This window comes from Castor canadensis, chromosome 7 (genome assembly GCF_047511655.1).
Source record: "Castor canadensis chromosome 7, mCasCan1.hap1v2, whole genome shotgun sequence".
Taxonomy (NCBI): Eukaryota; Metazoa; Chordata; class Mammalia; order Rodentia; family Castoridae; genus Castor; species Castor canadensis.
The window spans coordinates 129,673,166-129,687,830 of NC_133392.1; the positions used below are offsets into that span (position 1 = coordinate 129,673,166).

The window sequence follows — 14,665 nt, forward strand, 5'->3', positions numbered from 1 at the left end:
GCAATGCAATTCTCTAGACACAGAGGATCCTCTGGTCAGAGAACAAGTTGGAAAACAGTGAACATCACCTGGTCTTCTGTCTGACACACCTAGTGCAGGCTGGAGGCACTAGGGGTAGAGAGGGTTGTTGCTTTCCTGCCCTCATACATATCTGAGCACCTCCACCCTATAGGTCCCCATCCTTCATATGATGCCTTCTAGTGCAGGAGCCCCCCACACCACTGTGCAGATCTCATACCTCTGCCAACTCCTGCTCACTGATACTTCTGGGGGTGCTGCCTTTCTTCTTCATGACTTGCTCTCCCACAGTGACTCTTCCATCACCTCTGGCATAGCTGTGCACAGTGAAAACTCCTGTTTGCCCTTGGGCTTGGCTAGAGAGAGGCTCACTGGTTTCTGAATCAGAAGAAACAGAATCTCGAGAAGAACTGGAGCCCAGGCTAGAAGAGGACTTCTTTTGGGAACTGGAGAAGATAAGGCGTTCCCCTACAGAAACAGGATTCACAGAAAGATCCAGGGCAGCTGCCTCTTGTTCCTCTTCATCATCTTCCTCTTCTAGTTTGACATTTTTGAGCTCTTCAAATTTGACTTCAGTGGAGTCAGAGTAATCTGAAACACATAAACAAGTCAGATAGAGCCAAGTTCATCCTGTATGTGTGAATTTGATGAAGGCAGAGTGGCAAGAAGAACATGGGCTGCGTTTGAGAACTGGCTTCAAGTCCTGGCTCTGTCACTGGCAGGGGCTTTGTGTATCAGGGCTAACTGTTCAGCCTCTCAGGCCTCCAGTTTTTTCCTCTATGTCACATAAGGGTATCACCATTTATCTTCAGGGCCCTAAACCCAACTCTTAGGTATAAGTGGGGTACAACATGCATGCAGCAGGAAATCAGCAAGTGGCAGCTGCCATTTCCCCACAAGTCCCCTGCAGCAAATGCAGAAGGGTCCTGGCTACCCCCAGATAGAAAATCTGCTAAGGAGAAGCTAGGTCAGCCTCAGGGTCCAAATCCACAGTGTTATCTGGCTGGCAGCAGACATAGCACAGCATCAAAAACAGATTTCAAGCATGCCTCAAACTGACAGGCCCTTTCCTAACAAATTCAACCTCAGGAACTGCTGTAAACACTGCTGACCACACCAGTCTCTTCAAACACACATGGCTGATCCAGCCTCCAAGTGAACAAACTCTAAAGTCAGGGACTCCAACTTTAATCATTGCACACTATATACACATACTATGTCAATTAAAAATTTTAAATAAGCCAAGTGTGATGGCACATGTGTATAATCCTGGCAACTGGGAGACTGAGTCAGGTGGATCAGGAATTCAAGGCTGTGTGGACTACAAAGCAAGACCCTGTCTCAAAAAAAATTAAAGTGGAGCTGGGTACCAGAGGCTCACATCTATAATCCTAGCTACTCAGGAGGCAGAGATCAGGAGGCTCGAAGCCTGCACCAGGCAAATAGTTCATGACACCCTACCCATCACAAAAAAAAAAAAGGGAGCGGGGGTGCTATCAGAGTGGCTCAAGTGGTAAGAGTGCGTGCCTAGCAAGCATCAAGCCCTGAGTTCAAACTCCAGTGGTGCCAAAAAATAAAGGTGGAGGCAGGCACCAGTGTCTCATGCCTGTAATCCTAGCTACTTAGAAGGCAGAGATCAGGAGGACAGCAGTTCATGAGACTCCCATCTCCAAAACAACCAGGGCAATGTGTGGCTCAAGCAGTAAAGTACTTGCTTTGCAAGCACAAAGCCCTGAATTCAAACTCCAGTCCCATCAAAAAAATTAAATAATGGGGGCATGCTGGTACTTGCCTGTAATCCCAGAACTTAGAAGGCTGAGGCAGGAGGATCAATAAGTTTGAGGCCAGCCTAAGCTACATATAGAAAGACCCCCAAAATTTTTTAAAAACCCAGGCACCGATGGCTCATGCCTGTAATCCTAGTTACTAGATCAGGATTACTAGGATTACTGTAATCCTAGTTACTAGGATTGCAGTTCGAAACCAAGCAAACAGTTTGTGAGAACCTATCTCAAAAATAACAAACACATAAAAGGGCTGGTGAAATGGCTCAAGTGGTAGAGCACCTGCCTGGCAAACATGAAGTTCTGAGATCAAAACCTAGTACAACAAGAAAGAAAGGGCAAGGGAAAGGGAAAGAAAAAGCAAAGGATAAGAACAGAACAGATAGGAAAGGGAAGGAGGGAAAGGAAGGAAGGGAAAAAAATAAAGATTGTGGTCAGCTTGGGCTATAGTAAGTTGTAGGCAAGCCTGAGTTACATAGCAAGACCCTTTCTCAAAATCAATCAATAAAAATAAAAATAAAATGGCAGGCAGCCCTACATCATCTCTTTACTTTCTTTAGCCTCATTTCCTGGCCACATCACTACCTTCCATTCTTCCCATCCCTAATAGCCAATTGACAGGGTGACTAGCGCCACCAGAAATCATTGTGCAGCTTCCCATCATCAGGCCTTTCCCAGCCTCTCCTAAGATGTCCATGCTTATCTCCCTATCTTATTAACTCAGAGTCACCTTCACCAGAGCCTTCTGTGTTTCCCTGGCCCCTCACCAGCCAAGGAGACAAGCCTTTTGTTCTGTGCCTGGTCCATCCTACATATCCTCAAGCAAAGTGCTTCTCGGACTTCAGTTACAGTCCTGCTCACAAACCTCGCTCTCCTCTTTTAATTCTGACCCTGCATTCAATATAGCATCAAGCACATAATAGATAGGTAGTGGTTAAGATTGTGGAAAAAGCACCACAGTCAACTCACCTGGAAAGGGTAGGCCATCCTCAACTTGTCGCACAGAGCTGTGGGTGGGCCTCATGGGGGCAAGAGCAGCCTGACACTCTGTCATCTCAAACTGTCCAGAACTCAGCTCCTCCTTGGGGAAGAGCTCACTCTGACTCACCTCCTGTGGTATTTCAAGACAAACCCGGTGCCTCTTTGTCCCTATACGGTGCTTGGCCAGGCTGCAAGGAAGAGGGCAAACCTTGTAAGAACTCATACACTACCACTTACCCAAACTCATCCACACACAACCCAAAATGAAATGATCAGGGTTGAAAACTCTGGGCCACATCTTATTTGTGTGACCATTTCAAGGAACTTCACACTCTGAGCTCATTCCATTATTTGAAAAGTACAGGTATCATGCACTTTGCAGATTTGTTATGAGGATTTTAGAGGCTTGTAGAGTGTCCAGCAGAGCACCTGGCCTACACTACATACTCCATCAATCATCTTCCACAACAAATTCTTCTCAGAGTACAGATCCTGTAGCTCAGACTCTGACAATGCCAGCAGACTTAGATCTGCGTTACTCCTGTGCTCATAGGCCTTGTTTCCATCACCATGCTCTCCTTTAAAAAAAAAAAAAAAAACAACCACCCTGGACTGGGGATGTGGCTTAGCAATAAGTATTTGTTTAGCATGTACAAGGCCCTGGGTTTGATCCCCAGCACCATCACCAAAACAAACAAACAAACAAACAAAAACCCCAATTTAATGATGAGGAAAAAAGTGACTTTTGGGGCACAGGCAGAACCTTACAAGCTTATTATCCTTGTTCCTGGGAAAGAGCCTCGAGGAAGTGCAGGAATACTACAGGTCTAAAGGTTCTGGAGCTTTCCAAAAGGAAACTCCCTCAGGTATGGTTCAAACTGCCCACTTAGAAACAGTCTCTTCACAGACTGTGGGAGCTGCCCTGGTGCCTGCCCCAAGAACCCTACAGGGCTGCAAGTTACCTCCTCTTCAGGTCTCCCTCCTCTCCATCCTCGACCATGTTCTCCTCTGGGCACTCCTCCTCACTCCCAGCTCTTGGGGGCAGTTCACTCTCCTTCAGAAACTCGGCCGCTTCTGGGGTGGGCAAAGTGTGATCGATAACTGTGCTGTCCTTCCCAGCTTTCCAAAGTTTGTACCTTTCTGGCTGGAACCTCCTCACAAACACATCCATGGAGATCTTCACCATATCCTTTCTGCAGGAGCACTGCCACAAAAAACGAGAAGATGAGTATGCCATATCTGCTCCCATCTCACCCCCACACATCCCAACTCCACTATCCAAGTGGATAAAAGCATGAGATGGTTTTAAACCAAATTGTTTTGGTTCACAGGTTGAGAGTGACCAAACAGTCACCCTCAACAGAAGTCCTTGCAGAGCTTCACACATGAGGGAAGCAGGAAAAAAGTGCAGAGAAAGCATGGCACAGGGGTGTGTCCACCTGAGCATTAACAGGAGTGATTAGAGACGGAACTCTACACTGAGAACCTAGTATGATCAAGAGCCATCTACCCTTGGACAGCTCTCCAGATCAGGACCACACAAGCCAACCTACTACCTACTATTCTGGGTTAAAGCTCTAGCCCTGCTACTTGCCTACAGAGGTAAACCCTTAAGGATTTTTCAAGAGAGAAATCTACACAGTCCTGGAATCTCAGAATGAGACAGGAGGATTGCAAGTTTAAGGCCAGCCTGGGCAACTGAGTGAGACCCTGTCTCAAAATGAAATTTTAAAAAAGGGCTGAGGAAATATAGCTCAGAGGTAGAGCATTTGCCTAGAATGCGCAAGGTCTTGACTTCAATCCCCAGTACTAAAGAAAGGAAAAAGAAATAAAAAAAAGAAATCTCAGAAGGTTTTTTGTAAAAAATAGCGATGTGTGTGTGTGTGTGTGTGTGTGTGTGTGTGTGTGTGTGTCTGGTTTCAGTGCCAAATGTGCTTATGTATGGACCTTTACTTTATACTTCCCAAAACTGAGTAATTTTTAAAAATTCTTCACGAACAATCCCAGCCCGTTTCCAAATTCCAGCAAAGAAACATTCTAACACCAAAGTACCTAGCAAGAATTTCCTTAACTTGACATTTTTCGTTGTGATGTTATAGGCGGAATTCAAGCAGACTTACCAACACAGCTTGTTTGCCATACTCAATCCACCGACGGGTAGCAAAATTGGTAGACTCAGCACAGTTGAAGCCATGGTTAAAGCCAGCATGGTAACCGTAAGGGAAAGTGATCATAAATTCTCCAGCTTCTTGAGTCACCTGAGCAAAAGAAGACTTGAAGCAGCTGCCACATATGACAGAAGCTTATAGAACTGAACTCCTCAGCTCTGGCTTTACCATCACTTAGCTGAGCAACTAAGGATAAGGGAGAAAACCACCAAGGTCTTGCAAAGCCCTAACACATTGGATGCATGCAAGACTATAATCAATCATTCTTCCAAACTAACACTGTGCAGTGAATGTGACCCTCCCCTGGCACCAGGGGGGTACACTAAAGGCCCCCTTTAGATCAAACCACACCAAACTTTAATCAGTGCGAAGTGATGAGCCAAAGTCAAAACTGTAAAGCAAAGACCAGGAAAAATGGGTTCTATGGAAGCCTGGGGATTTCCACATGTACTATCAGCTCACCTTGTCAAAGGGAATGCCATATTTCTTCAGCATTAAAGGGGAAATCAGGGTCATCTTATGGCGGAGAAAAGCCTCACAGCTTTGAGCACTTCCTGGGAAAAAGCCTGTATGAACGAATAACAGGTGAAGGTTAATACAATGCTCCACACCAGCTCTGCAATTCTGGAGTCACTTCACACTTGTCTATTTTGTCTGGATGATAAGAAGATCAAATCCCTCCAGTGCCTGGCAGATTCTAAGATTCTACAGTGGGCATCTGAGCTCCTGTAGAATATTATTTGGGTAATCAAATTCTGGAGGACTGAGATCACTCAGGCTACCTCTGCTCTTATAGAGCTCTGAAAACTATTTAGGACTTCCTGCAGTCTTGAAAGACTAGTTCCATCCTTAATCTTTTGTCAGTAACACATCTACAGTATAATCTGCCCCAACTTTCTTGAAATAGACTCTCTGGAGGCACAAGTCTATCAAAGTCCACTTACACACAAAAGAACCTATACTTGGGGCTTTAGCATTTGTGGTTTTGGCAGAAGAACCTGACCCAATATGACTTGTGTACTTTCCTGATCAAAGAAACCCAGGGCTGGGGAGACTGGGGCAAAGAGAGGCAGAGAAAAAAAGACTAAGTCCTTTCTTGGCCAAAGCAGAAAAAAAGGATTATAGCTTCTCTGCTATGGTACCCAATCAGGCAGTCAAGCTCATCCCCATCTGCATCTCTATGAAAGGCCACATAAGATCAAACCACAGAGAATGGACATTTCAAACAAAGCAAGGAGTAGAGCTTATAGGAGGACCTGAGCCACCACTGAAGGAGACAGTACCTTTGGCTAGGCGCTCCAGCCGTTTTCCATGCTCAGGTGGAACAGAGTACCTGCAATCAAATGAGATCATCAGACACTAAGCAGAGGACAAGGACAGAAACTAAGGGGTTTTATCCACTTGTAAATCATCTTGATGTCAGCAGAGATCCTGATGGTTTCCAGCACAAAGAAACGGTAAGCACTGGCTGTGACAGATATGCCAATTGCCCTGACCTGATCACTACACATTATATACATGTACTAAAATGTCACAGTATACCCCATAAATAGGTACAATTATTATGATAGAAATGAAAGTGGAGTGTGGTGACATATGCCTGTAATCCCACCACCCAGGAGACTGAGATTTGAGGATCATGAATTTGAAGCCAGCCTAAGCTACATGGTGAGACCCTGTCTTAAAGAAAAGAACAACACAAAACAAAAAAAACCCTTAGGAGGGTTTTATGAAGTGCTGGGTCAAAAAAGGTATGAAAAAGCCATGTCATATTCTTTTTTTTGTTGTTATTGGCAGTACTGGGGTTTGAGCTCGAGGCCTTGCACTTGCTGACCAGGTGCTCTACCACTTGAGCCACGTCCAGCTGTGCAAAATAGCAAATTTTTAAAGTGTTCAACAACTAAAAAGGAATCTGGGAAAATGAATATTAGATTGCTAGAGCAAAGGAGATGTGAGCCTACACAAACTCTCAGTGAACTTATTTCTTCTATTTGCCACTTAATAAGACATTTATTGAATATTCACCATGAACCAAAACTCATAGTACAAAAAGTCTCCTTTATTATGGTGTTCATATAATAAAATTTTTTAAAAGGGGTGCGGGGAGGGTGGCATTACATATCCTGGGTGTGTTTTAAAATGCTCCCAGCAGAATTAGAAAGGCCTTATTGGGGGAGGCTAAAGAAATGCTAAACAAGGCAGAGATGGATTCACACCTAGACATTTGGCCCCTTACCTGCTGATGAACCCATTTTCCCTTCATCTCCATAAAAGCTGTACTGATTATCCAATAATTAATTACTCCTCCACCTGCTAGGGTGTCTTGACATCACAAAAGCTGCTCTTCATAAAAAATGGAGAGGAAGAGAACACTTAAGACTATTAAAACTTTTGCAAAACTATTAAAATTTATATTCTGAAACTCACAGTAACCTTAAAATCTATACTAAAGATTATTTCAGCTAGGTAGGTGGCATACACCTGGGGTTCCCAGTACTGGGGCGGCTGAGACTGAGACAAAAGGACTGCTTGAGCGGAGGAATCTCAAGGCCAACCTGGGCAACACAGTGAGACCCCTCCCCCAACAACTGAAAAAAATGGGCTATTCCACAACAGCAAAAATTTTCAGCTCAAGCAGAGAATACCACCTAAAGGTTCCTGGCATCTGCCAAGCTAACTTGCATAGAAGTCTCTGGAGCTCCAACTTCGGATGACCTAGAATAACTAAAATACCTCTTGTTTTCATGTAGTTCTGGGGAGTCAAACCCAGGGCCTTCTTGCACATCCTAGGCAAGCTCTTTACAACTGAGTTACATCCTTAGCCCAAAACCCTTCTCTTTACAAATCAGAAAATGGGAAATCCAACAGCATGAAATTTTGGGGTCAAAAATGATGAAGATACTGAAGGGACCCCAACAGATTCTACAAGCCCAATCCTCTAGTAGAAGACAATGGGACAATGGTCTGGGTAACATGGGTTCAAAAGGCTTCTTTCACCTAGATTAGAAACTGAAAAGCATTTGAAAGAAGGAAAACTCCTGGGAACACTTGTGGCTGAAAATGCTGGAAAAAAACCCAAGATGGATACAATTTCCACAACTCATAAGCCAGTGCATGGTGTCCTCTCTGACCCTACTACTCATTACTCATCTTGGACACAGTGCCAGTGGATTTGCACTAACTCCCAGAACACACTGTACCCTGCCAACCTAGCAACTCTGCAACGGTTCCAACTGACACAACACACTTCCCTCAGTTCTTGCCTTCTCATTTTTTAGGTCTCACCTAAAAGAGCTGTCACCTCTTGAAGCTTTCTCTAATCTCCACCCCACCCACGTGTCCTTCCTATGTAGTGGATGAACCTTAGCACTTTCAGAACTTTTCACACACTGCATTGTCACTTTCTCCACTTTCTGCTGTCTCCTCACTAGTCTCCTATCTGTTGTGAGGGTGGATGCACCATGTATCTTGCTCACTACAACACCAAGACTGAAAGATGAGGCAATGCATGGAGAGGACAGCGTGACCTCAAAAAGACTGGTATAACAGGTTAAGAATAGCTTCAAGGATCCTCTTGTGTTAAGCATATACTGCTCCTCACCAAATAGTTTTTCCGTGAGGAAAGCAAAGCAAAGCTTTCTATCATCTGACATAATGATTCCAGTCTTGAAAGTCTGCCTTTAAGAAATATATCAGGCCTATTCAGAAGAATGGATCAGAAAGCAGCAGGACAGCCTGGAACAGCCCCACAGCTTCTATACAACAGTGTTAAGTGCCATGTTCTCTGAAGTATCACTACTCAGCCAGGCATGGAAGTGCACAACTGTAATTCAGCACTTAGAAAGCTGATGCAGGAGAATGGAATGTTTGAGGCTAGCCTGGACTACACAGAGAGATACTACCTCAAAAAACAAAAAAAAAAGGAAGAAAAAAGCCGAATGTGGTGGTGTATACCTATACTCAAGGGACAGAGGCAAAAAGATCATGTTTGAGGCAAAAAGATCATGTTTGAGGCCAGCCTAGGCAAAAAAGATATCATAATCTATTTTATTTTAATTTATTTTTTCTTTTTTGGAGTACTGGAGTTTGAACTCAGGGCCTTGGCTAGGTATGTGCTTTACCATTTGAACCACACACTGGACCTGAGATACTATCTCAAAAACAAAATTTAAAAAAAGGGCTAGGAACATAGCTCAAGTGGTAGACTGCTTGCCTAGCATGTTCAAGGTGCTGGGCTCAATCCCCAGAACCACAAATAAATAAAATAAATAGATAGATAGATAGATAAAGTCTTGCTAGTCAAGGTGGCCTGAAAGTGTGCCTTAAATGTAGAATGCTAGTTCCATCCCAAGGCTACTTTTTGACCCAAGCGCTAGGCATTTTCCGGGCTTGTGAAAGGTGAGAAGCCTGTGCTGGCAGAGGCCCAATACCAACTGCAGACGGACTCTACCAGGACTTTGGCTCTCCGAAGTGCAAGTAGTTGATGCTGTACAGGTCCATGTCTTCTGTATGCCAGGCAAAGGATGTCTTCCACATGCCAAAGTACAGGTACGGGGTGTTCACACCCTCAATGGTGATCCCACTCTCCTTTTCCACCAAGTCCAGAATGGTCTTCAGCCGGCCAATATTCCACTCATCGACATGCTGCCAAGGAATGTAGAGATCTCAGGTAAGGTTTGACCTCTGACCAAAATGTGGAATAATGTCAAAACATGGCACCCCTCACTCACTTCCACAGCTAGTACCAGAAGTGACGCCACTATGCCTCCAAGAGCAAATGCCACTTTGAACAATACTAGTGTAGTTTACCAATAAGGAGGTAACAGTTGGGCTGGAGGTGTGGCTCAAGTGGTAGAGCATCTGCCTGCAAAGCTGAGTCCCTGAGTTCAAAGTCCAAAAAAACAAAGGTGACAGTCACCAGTTCTAAACCACAGGAGAAATAGTTTGAACTGAAGCCAGAGAAAGGTCAAATAAGGAAAAACAGATCATAAAAAGAAACAGAAATGGGGGGGAAGAATTAAGGATGTAGTTCAGTTCTGCTATCGAGCAAGTACAAACCCTGTTTTTTTCCCAGCACCAAAAAAAAAAACGCCTGGAAATGCCAGGTGCAACGTACACTCTAGCAGAGAGGCAGCCTGAGCTATGAAGTGAGACCTTGTATTTAAAAAAAAAAAAAAAAAAAAGAAACAAACAAACAAGAACATGGGATTAACTACAACAACCCAGTATCTACTAGGCAATGTCTTTTTCCTGAATTGTAATGGCCAATCAGGAGCCGCCTCCTGTAAGTTCTGCATTACTATGCCCTTCCCAGATCCTTACAGTATCTTCCTGCCCGTTCATCCCTAACAATCTTAACTCTCTATTTCCCAAAGAAACTATTGCAAATAAACATAAAATTTACTTTTTAAATTCATTCCACTAATTTAGAAAAATTTAAAGTCAATTGGAGTAATAATCCTTGAAAAACCTTACAGATTTAATCGTCCAAAGGCAGTCCCGAGTACTCCCCCTTCCCCTTCCACCATATTAAGGCAATTCTTTTATTTTACTCCCCTTCAGTATTGGGGTTTGAGCAGGCGGAGAAAGCACTCTACCCCTTGAACCACACTTCCAACTCTAAGATAATTCTTTATGCAAAAAGGGCTATATCCTGAGCTAAGGCAAGTGGTCAAAATAGTTTCTGCTACAGAATCCTGTCTGAGAGTTCTGAAAAACTAAGTATGTTTTTTTTCTTAAATATATCCCCCTTTCATTAGATTAGTCAGTGATCTTTTTTCTGCATAAACCATACTGCTTCTCCCCCATCATTTCATTTTCTGTGATCCACCCCATCCTTTCAAGAACTCATCATCTACCACCCACAGACTATGCTAACAGCCCTTGAAAAGAACACCATATCATCCAATTCACATGTAGGGTAGAAGAAGTAAAGTTCAGTCACATGCAAAACTACTGATAATTAAGTGAGAATAGCAAATCAGTTGGTGGTAGATCCTTCATTTGTTAATCCACCCATTCACCAAACGGCTTTTAAGTATCTACTAAGTGCTGGGCAGAAAAAGCCAGTATTATATTGCAAAATTTCAAAAATTCTGCAGAGGGATTCCAGTGAGCCTCACCTTTTCATATAGAGTACCATTCACATCTGCCCCATAGATTGGAGGATTGAATGTGAGGTTTTTCCAGTATTTACGCTCAAGCTCTTCAAACTCACTATAACGTGGGGTACAGTACCTTTCAAAGCAAAAACAAAACAACAAAAAAATGTTAGTCACTTACAAGGAAATAAATTTCTTAGGCGTTATGAATAGTATCAGACACAATCCCCTATTACAAGGGCAGCAAGATATTTCAAATGAACAATACCTAAGCTTGGTCTAATACACAGTACCTCCCTCAATAGCCCTTTCAGGGGCCTGGGGAAGGTCATTTGTCTGTACTCTCTCTGGAGAGGTTACTAGAGTATACCCTGCTAGATTCCACAGTAGCCAGGCCATGAGGGTTGGGGACAAGGGGAGGGGGTAGATAAGCAGGCCTTACAAACTCATAGAAACCAAAGGCACAAATTCTTACATATCCACAGACTAAAACCTCCAGTATGTAAGGAGCTAAGGCTGTCTAACAGCACTCATATCCCTGCACTAGTGCAAAGGAAGCTGCTCCAAGGTGGCTCATTTGTATGTGTTATTGCTATGTTCCCAGCATGCTAGGCAGTGGCTAACACTCAACACATGGTTACGGCAAAAACTAAGTATTTGAGTAAAAATATTTACTGAAAACAGTATTTGCACATCAAATATTCTATTTAGGGAAATACACATTGAGATATATATAACATAGATTTAAAACTATAAAAAGTCTGTATTCTGGGGTTGGGAATTTAGCTCAGTGGAAGAGCACTTGCCTGGCACTGAGTTCAGTCTCCAGCACTGGGGGGAAAAAGCTACACTCTTCAATTTAGTAATCATAATCACATACTTTACTCCAATTTTTTAAATTTTTACACCATTTAAAGGTTATTATGTGGCACTTTAAAAAGAGTAATACATGCTGGGCGTGGTGGTACTCGGCTGTAATCCCAGCACTGAGGAGGCTGAGGAAGGAGGATCACAAATTCAAGGCTAGTTTGGGCTATACAATGAAACCCTGTCATACACACACAGGGAAAAAAACACTGAAAATGCAAGGATAATATACAGACCTTATGAGTATACAAAAAAGTAGAAAAACTAATGCATATTTTAACTAAAATAACAAGAAATATTATGAATGTAGAGTAGACATGAAAACAAAAATGTAACTGTGTAGAAATAATGGGAATGGGTGAGACACAAAGACTCATTTAAATATTGCCTTACATTTTGATGTTAACCTAGTGAAAATAAAGTTTAAAGAACATTCACTACATTCCTAGCTACTTGGGAGGCAGATTGGGAGAATCAAAGTTCAAGGCCAGTCTGAGCAAACATTTCTCCAGACCCAATCTCCAAAATAACCAGACCAAAATGGACTGGAGGTGTGGCTCAAGTGGTAGACTGCCTACACTGCAAGTGCAGAGCCCTGAGTTCAACCTCCAGTGCTGCCAAAAACAAGAAAAAATTTTTCACACACACACACTGATCTGTTTTATTTAGAGGGTTTTTTTTTTAAATTTAGAGGGTTTTTTTTTTTGCCTTGTTTTTTAATCTAGCTGAATAAGTAGGTAGCAATAAGGGATAAAAATCTTGTTATACAGGATAGAGACCGGGGTGTAGCACAGTGGTAAAATACTTACACGAGGCCCTGGGTTCAATCCCCAGCAAAAGACATAAATAAAGTGAAAATAAATGTATCAAGATAAAAGGAATAGATACAGTGCTGGTTAATTTTAAAGGAAAAGAAGTATCCTGAAAGAAGAGAAAGCCTGACACATGTCGACAAGAGAAGACGTAAGAGATGGAAGACCCTGGTAGAACCCTATGTGAGAAACACAAAGCAGGTAAGCTTGGCCTACAGCCCAGCTAAAATCACACATAAAGGATATTACACTCCATCAACAGAACATGTCACTTCTTCAACAGGCTTTTACGTAAGTCCTCTCTGGCCAACAGGCTGGCCAGCAATGTAGATGCTTCAAGAGTTATCAATAAAACTATAGGACCCAATTAGAACTGCAACAAGTGAAATAAAAAGGCAAAGAGTAGAAATAGCAAGAGTGAGACCTGATGTGAGAGAGAGATGATAAACACATGAAGTGCTGTCCCCTGAAGTGTGAAGATTGAAAGCTAAAGACATAGCTTTGAGCTTGTTCACAGTGAAAGTGCAGCTGCCAGGCTGAAATAATGACATCAGTATACCAGAAAGGCTGAGGAAATGAAGCAAGGGAAAAAGGAGGACTTCCTTGTGAAACTTGAAACTGAGGAGCAAAGTGGAAAGAGAAGATCCAAGAATGATGATTAAGAAGAGGGGTCAGAGCCAAATGAGGGCAACACAAAAACCATTCTCTTTGAGTCTAAAGTAAGATGAGAACTAAATATTTAAAGAACAAAGAAAAATGACTGAAAAACAGGACTAAACAGACATTTTGAAACAAGAATATACAGATGAGGAATACAGTGACAGAAAACAGCACCAAGCTTGGTAATTATTTACTCACATTCTGTTAGTGTCAAAACAGAAATGAGAAAGCAGCTAATGGGTGGTAAGAAGCCTGGGCGTGACCCAGGTCAACTCAATCTACTAAAGCCACTTTTGTACAAGCAGGCAATATCAATAGGTTTGGGAAAAACTCTTTTCAAACCACCTCCAAATTTCTCCTTTGCAACTATGCAACTTATCAGAGTCAGGAAATTGTTCTATTTCTAGAGCTGGGGATGCATGTAGCTCAGTGGATGAGCATTTGTCTAGCCTGCTCCAGGCCCTGGATTTGTTCATCAGCACAACAAAATTTTTGTTTTTGTTATTCTACTTCTGATGGGAAAATGATAGGATTTCTTTATATAAGAATATGGACAGTTTACACTGTAACACAGTTTTGAGAAAATACTTCCATAAAAAGGGCAGAAAGGAGACAGAAGCTAGAATGAACAAACTGTTTTGTTCTGGTATTGGGGTTTGAACTCTGGGCCTATACACTGAGCCATACAATGTGATGGGTATTTTCGAGATAAAGTCTCACAAATTATTTGCCTGAGCTGGCTTCAAATTGCAGTCCTCCTGATCTCTGTCTCCTGAATTGCTAGGATTATAGGTATGAGGCAGCAGTGCCTAGCTCGAATTGCTTCTTCAGTAGAACCATGAGGATGAGATGCTAGGTCCTAGGTGCTAAGACAGGGAAAGAGTTTCTTGAACTCACTTATCGCTATTTGCAATCTTGCGGAACTCTCGAACAGTCATGGCTTTCTTTTGAATGTTATACTGAGTAAAGAGGCCAGACTGCCCTGTCACCAGCTGCTGGATGGGTGCAGGAATGACAAGATCATCAATATCATCATAGGATGCTCGTGGCTTCCAGTCTTTAGGAGGAACAACCTACAGTGAACACAAGACACAAAGAGACAGATGAAAAATTGGCAGCCAGAGTTCAACAAGTGTGTAGTAAAACAGTCAGTTTTAGTAGAAAGTGACTTTGATTTACCCTTGCTCATCCAGTGCAAAAAGTGACAGTGTCACACTAACCCTGACCATGTTCTGCTACCAATTTGCTGTCTAGTTGCAATGACCTAAGGTTAA

The 14,665-nt window shown here is 42.7% G+C and overlaps 1 protein-coding gene across 5 annotated transcripts in view; it reads right to left on the reverse strand.

The window, feature by feature from the left end:
* Window positions 1-14,665, reverse strand: part of Kdm4a (lysine demethylase 4A) — a 45,771-nt gene that overhangs the window by 26,013 nt on the left and 5,093 nt on the right. For all 5 annotated transcript variants that reach the window (XR_002211922.2, XR_012449937.1, XM_020156380.2 and 2 more), the window contains exons 3-11: window positions 14,289-14,464; window positions 11,074-11,188; window positions 9,402-9,595; window positions 6,235-6,284; window positions 5,414-5,517; window positions 4,904-5,041; window positions 3,746-3,987; window positions 2,772-2,971; window positions 239-609 (exon numbers count right to left, since the gene is read on the reverse strand). Coding sequence is in view for 3 of the 5 variants with exons in the window: in XM_020156380.2 (XP_020011969.1) it covers window positions 239-609; window positions 2,772-2,971; window positions 3,746-3,987; window positions 4,904-5,041; window positions 5,414-5,517; window positions 6,235-6,284; window positions 9,402-9,595; window positions 11,074-11,188; window positions 14,289-14,464 (1,590 nt within the window). In the remaining 2 variants the exon portion in view is untranslated. The remainder of the gene's footprint in view (window positions 1-238; window positions 610-2,771; window positions 2,972-3,745; window positions 3,988-4,903; window positions 5,042-5,413; window positions 5,518-6,234; window positions 6,285-9,401; window positions 9,596-11,073; window positions 11,189-14,288; window positions 14,465-14,665) is intronic.